We start from the raw sequence: 6,027 nt of genomic DNA on the forward strand, positions 1-6,027 counted from the left end.
AGAGTGGGTAGACAGGCAGACAAGACAAACGGAGTCAGGAATCGGTCCATCCAGAATGTAGCGTTGGTCGGGATGGCCTGGCCCCCCCCCCGCACACCTCCTCTTCTTTGCAAGGAGAAACCACCCACCCAACACTACCACCACCTAGAGAGAGAGAGAGACTAAAGAGAGAGAGAGAAACAAAGAGGAGGAGGAGGAGAAAGAAAGAAAGAAGAAGAAGAAGCAGAAAAAAGGAAGAAAAAACAAAGAAGAAGAAGGAAGAAGAAGGAGGAAGAAGAAGAGTAAGTCACAGTCCACAGAAAAACCACTCTCTCTCTCTCTCTCTAATCGGCACGTGCGGGAAAAATATACATCCCCCCCCTCCTTCTCTGTGTTTCGCTCTGTTTCTTACCCTAACCCTAACCCTAACCCTCTTGTTTTGAACCATCTCCCTCCCCCTCCCTCTCTCTGAGTCCGTTTTCGTCCTCCTCCTCGCCTCGCCCATCTTCTTCTCCTTCGCCATGGCTGTCGATGAATTCCAAGACAAGAACCTGATCTTCAAAAAGCTCAAATCCAAGTCTGAGAACAAGGTATATATATACTCAACACTCACAGAACCTCTCTCTCTCTCTCTTTCTCACCATCATTTCTTTGTTTCTATCTCCGTATTTCTGCCACTTCTTTTACAAATGTATACTCTTTCTTCACTTTGGCATGTTACCACTGGTCACAAACTAACTATCTCTGTCAGATCTGACGATCTCTTTTAATCTCCGATCTTTGGTTGAGGCCATAATCTCGTTTCTATTCTGGTGCAATTTACGGTGTATTATGATGGAAATGTGTCTTTGTTGAATAACATGATAGGTAGTTCCTATAGAGAGGGATCAAATCGAGGTGCTATATCGTTGAATATGTCAAGATGACTTGGAAAAGAGAGAATCCTCGATTATATTGGATCACCACATCTATACTTCTTATATAATGCTAGGGGAAGGAAGGATCGAGGTGCTACAAATAGAGTTTTGTAATGCTTAATTTTATGTTAGAGGAGAAGTCATGTGTGAGAGAGATAGAACTCGGGATATGTAGAATCCTCTATATATGAAGATATGGCTAACACTTCAATGCGATTGAAGAGATTCTCACCATATTCATACCTGGGTGGTATCAGATCTCTTCACATCCAGTCTTGATTCAGATCGCATCGTCTTATTACTTTTCACACTTTTCGTGTTCCTCTATCTCGAATGTAGTCAGATCCCTCAGTCGTTGTTGTTATATTACCAAGCTGAAGTTTTCCACGATTTATTTTCTGCATTTTCTTGACCTTCTAAACGGGAGCTTGATGACATTTCTGAAAATCTAGATTTGTTTTACACTCCTCTCGAAATCTCGTGCTTTCCAGATTCCTTTGGCTATAGATCTCAGTTATGTAATAAAGCCGAAGTTGTTTGATTAAATCTAAATCTTGTCATCGTCCTTTCTTCTACTTGGAGACACAATGCTTGAACTAGTAACTGGTTTCAACTATTAAATATCTTATGTGATAGATTAGGAGAAGTTACATTACGATAGACGAGAATCTAGATGTTATATGTTGAACTGTGAACAACCTAACCTAGTATATAATCACATGTGCAAACTTATGCAGTTTAATACCATGAAACTTCACTTTTGCATATATATTCAAGGAATTTTCATTAATGCTATTTTCGTTTGACCTCGCAATTTCCATGATATGATTCATCACAATTTGCATATGACTTCCATATAATTCCTCAGAATTCCCATATAATTCTTGGCAATTTCCTTTTGAGAGTTGTATCTATTTTAGAAATTTTAGAATCTTGAATTTGATTTAATCGAGGAGCGTGTGGTTTAAGATTGGCCCTTGCACATTCAAGCAGACTAGCAGCTTCTTGTAACTTTGCTGGAGTGTTTATCTATATCAGAGACTCACAACCTAGAGTCAGTTCAGAGTGTGTACAGTGCTTTTCCTTCAAGATCTGTGGCGTTCTTTTAGTTCTGGTTGGATCGTGAATTAGCTTGGATTTCTGCTTCCATTTCAGTTATTTATTTTTCTTGCAAAGAGAGTGATGTTTCAGAATTTCTTTTTCGCAGGTGTGTTTTGATTGCTGTTCGAAAAATCCAACTTGGGCTTCAGTTACTTATGGAATTTTCATCTGTCTTGATTGCTCTGCTGTTCATCGAAGCCTCGGTGTCCATATTACCTTCGTGAGGTAAATACAACTCAATGAATCATAAATGTTCTGAAGTTTCATGAAAATTTACTATTGGGCTGTGGGCAAAGCTTGAAACATACTTGAACATATGGATATTCATCCTCAATATCAATACTATTATTAATTTAAATATACTCATATGTATAGTACATATAACATATTTCTGCAGTTACAAAGGCATATAAAACATGAAGATGTGATACAAGAGCACATTGATGTATCAGAATTCTAGTAACACAGGCCAAATTTTAGTAATACAGTAAAAAAAGAAAAGTCTTGTATTTTTAACTCCAAACGTACAAGTATGTAGCAAATGTTTGATACTTTGCTTTTGGGCATTCTGTTTTCTTTCTTATTTCGTCAATGACTGAAGTATCATGAATGCTATATTGCACATTTTTCCTCCTAAAGATATGTTGTTCTATTTTGTAATGGACTCCTAGATCCACAAACTTGGATAGTTGGACTCCAGATCAATTGAAAACTATGACCTATGGTGGAAATGCAAGAGCGAGTACATTCTTTAAACAACATGGATGGACAGATGGAGGGAAAATGGAGGCCAAGTATACATCAAGAGCAGCTGAACTTTACAAGCAATTGCTTATGAAGGAGGTTTCACAGTCATCAATCATTGTTAATGCTACTACTTCCACAAATGTACAGTCTCTGAAGACAAATGCATTTGATGCCTTTGCTAATGAGGATTTTGTTGAGATAACAAGCTCTCTAAGCCAGGATACTACAAAAACTGAGCCTCAAATTGTTCCAATAGTAACAGTAGCTTCTCATCCTCCTTCTTCTAATGGTACGGTCAAGAGGCCTGTTTCACTTGGTGCTAAGAAGGTATCAGGAGGCAAGCCAAGTTCATTAGGTGTAAAGAAACTTACCTCAAAGGTTTGCTCTCTTCTTATTTGGGATGTCATTTTTATTCATACACATTTTTAAGGGAAACCTTATCATTTTCTCTCTTTGCATTGTGAAAAATTGTGCCAATGTCAATGTTGCAAAGTCATTTTGCTATCATTTCACTCTTTATATTGTAAAAAAGTTGTGATTATCTATATTTTAAAGTCATGATTTCGGAGCAAACTGGTTGCACAAGCGAGATTGATCTAAAATGACCAATAATGAACTAAACGTTAAGCCTATCAGTTAAGACATGAGCCCACATCCTTAAGTTGCAAAGCACAAGCTTTACAACTGCACCCTCATGTCTTATATGTTTGAACTTTGAGAATTGCAACAAGGTAAACTTGGGGACCTATAAACAATTATTTTATATAAAGGCGATGGATTCAGGTGATGCGTTAGCAGTGAATTTGTTGTTTTTTTGGCTAGTTTCAATGTTCTTATAATTTCTTTCTGTGTATGCTGTAGCCCAACGAGAACTTATACAACCAGAAGCCTTTGGAGGACGCTCCCAAAGTGGTTCCGTCTCATGGATCTAACGGCACTAACGGCACTAATGGCACTAATGGATCTAATCACATCTCTCGTTTTAACTACACTGAAGATTTACTTCCCCCATCAAATTCAAAACCCACACCCATTTCCAATGGCCATATTTCAGCTCCTTCAGGTGGGGCTACTGATTTCTTTTCAGAGTTTGGAGGCTTATCAAGCCTAAAAAAACAGCAAATGAATGGACGTTCAAAAGTTCAGGTAAACAAATTTTGTCTATTAGTAATATATCTACAGCTTTGCTAGTTTCTTAGCAGAAAATGGTGCTAAAGCTCCATCATTCTTCTCTCAGGTACAGGAGAGTAATGAAGCAAGAACCAAGTTTGCAAATGCAAAATCTATATCATCTTCTCAGTTTTTTGGCGATCAGAAAAAGGCTACAGATCCTGAAAGCCAAGCTCGGCTGCAAAAGTTTGCAGTATGTGTTCTCCCTTCACACAGAGTTTCAATCCTCGTCATACAAAATTTCAAATTTTAGTGTGGGGAACTCCAAAATACATCTGAGATTTTCTTTATTTCCCGAAATGCCTCAAGTTTTTTATTAGTTTGCCAAATGGCCTTGGTCAACCAATGAAAGGAAGAAAAAGGGGATTATTTGACCACATAATCGCTCAAATAGCCCCATAATTATACTTGGAGAAGAGGGGATGAATCATGTGTATATTTAGCACATATAGTTACTCTTTCAGGCTTGGCCAAGGGCATTCATGGAAATCATGAAAATTTAAGGCATTTGGTGGAAATAAAGAAAAACTTGGGGTATTTCATTTCAGAGGTTCTCCCTTCCGGTTTCTCTGGTATAAAGTGCTAATGCAAAGTACTGTTTCCTATAGAATTCTTCTGCTATTTCTAGTTCCGATTACTTCAGCAACAATAGTGGAGGGGATGAAGAATTCGATGGCTCACCCTTTGACCTCACTGCAACTGAACTGATGAGCAAAATCTCACTTCAGGTTTCTCCATCTATTTCTTTCTGGCGAGACTGTGTATTTAGGTTAAACAAATGTTGATGTAGTGACGCAATCTACATTCACCATGGAAGGTTTGTATATACGTATTGTACCATTAGCATTAAACTTGTGTTTATGTTATAATTTATATAACTATCACAGTTGAAGAGATAGAAAGTTGAAACCACAAAGAAAGTCTTGTCATTTAAAGATGTGGATTCAAAGGTTGCAATGACTCAACATCTATAAATGTAGGCACCATGCTTTCATATTAATAACAGAAAATTTTGACTATATATTTAGTTTCACGACGGGACATCAGAGAAATAATGTAAAACTTGGCCATTTCTGAGTTTTTCCGCAGTACAGTCTCTGTTATATATTAGGATCGATGCCACTGTAAAAACTCCCAAAAGCCGTGAATTTTTCATTCTCTCCCCAAATGCATTGGTCAACCTCCAAAAGAGGGAAATGGGAGGAATAGACATAATTTCTCAAATAGCCCATGTAATTGGTTCAAATGTGATTGCCCAAAGACATTTGTGGAAATAATGAGGAGCATTTGGGAAAATAAAGGAAAAAACCTGTCTTTCCCAGGTTTTCCAGATATCTAAACTGAAATCCAGAACTCTACACATTATTATTATTATTGCTATTTCCTGCCCTCTTTCTCTCTCTCTCTTTCTCTCTCTGAATAATGGGAATTCTTTGTACAGGCATCTCAAGATATGACCAACTTAAAAGCCATGGCTGGTGAAACAGGAAGGAAGCTCTCATCCTTTGCATCAAGCTTTATCACAGATTTACAAGATAGAATGGGCTAGTCTTCACGAGTATGGATACCTCCTATAATGCTAAATAATGGATCTTCTTTGTTAAGTAATATTTTTATGATGCTTCCTTCCAAGCAATTATCGAATCTGAAGAGGAAGTTACCATAAATAGAAAAAAGCTTGGGTTATTTTTTCTTTAACTTGACATTTTGGGAGATTACACTGCTATTTGTAACACTAAAGATATAATTATTTGGATTGTATCTCATTCATTACCAAACTCATTATTCTTTTATAAGCTGAGAAAGCATCCTATTTTTTAAAATATTTATTGATTATATGCCTCATTCAACCCTTGCCCATAACATAAGGCTTCGTGCTGTCTCAGATATGTTCTGCAATCTAGACAATTCATTTATGGTCATTGATTGAAGAATCATTTTTACATCGAGAGGAAGATCAAGTAAGCATTTTTTTGCTTATGATATTGTAGGTGTATCTATATCGAAACATGTGGCAACAGTTTTTCATTGATGTTATCATGTGTCGAAATAGATTACGATCTGGGAATTGCCGTGTCAAATAATACTTATTCTATCTCTCTTTACACAGTAA

General features: G+C 37.1%; 1 protein-coding gene across 1 annotated transcript; it reads left to right on the forward strand.

Annotated features, from left to right (window-relative positions):
- The first annotated feature begins 374 nt into the window (after positions 1 to 374).
- Positions 375 to 5,759, forward strand: LOC147861729 (putative ADP-ribosylation factor GTPase-activating protein AGD8). Its single transcript, XM_087322332.1, has 7 exons — positions 375 to 569; positions 2,104 to 2,222; positions 2,669 to 3,122; positions 3,606 to 3,890; positions 3,982 to 4,107; positions 4,523 to 4,642; positions 5,356 to 5,759. Exons 1-7 carry the CDS (start codon positions 501 to 503, stop codon positions 5,461 to 5,463), a joined length of 1,281 nt encoding a protein of 426 aa, XP_087178458.1. The 5' UTR covers positions 375 to 500; the 3' UTR covers positions 5,464 to 5,759.
- Positions 5,760 to 6,027: the final 268 nt, after the last annotated feature.

The sequence above is a fragment of the Azolla caroliniana genome, unplaced genomic scaffold, assembly GCF_043228905.1.
Source record: "Azolla caroliniana isolate FFs.n. ecotype wild unplaced genomic scaffold, voAzoCaro1.0.p SCAF_7, whole genome shotgun sequence".
In the NCBI taxonomy this organism is placed as follows: Eukaryota; Viridiplantae; Streptophyta; class Polypodiopsida; order Salviniales; family Salviniaceae; genus Azolla; species Azolla caroliniana.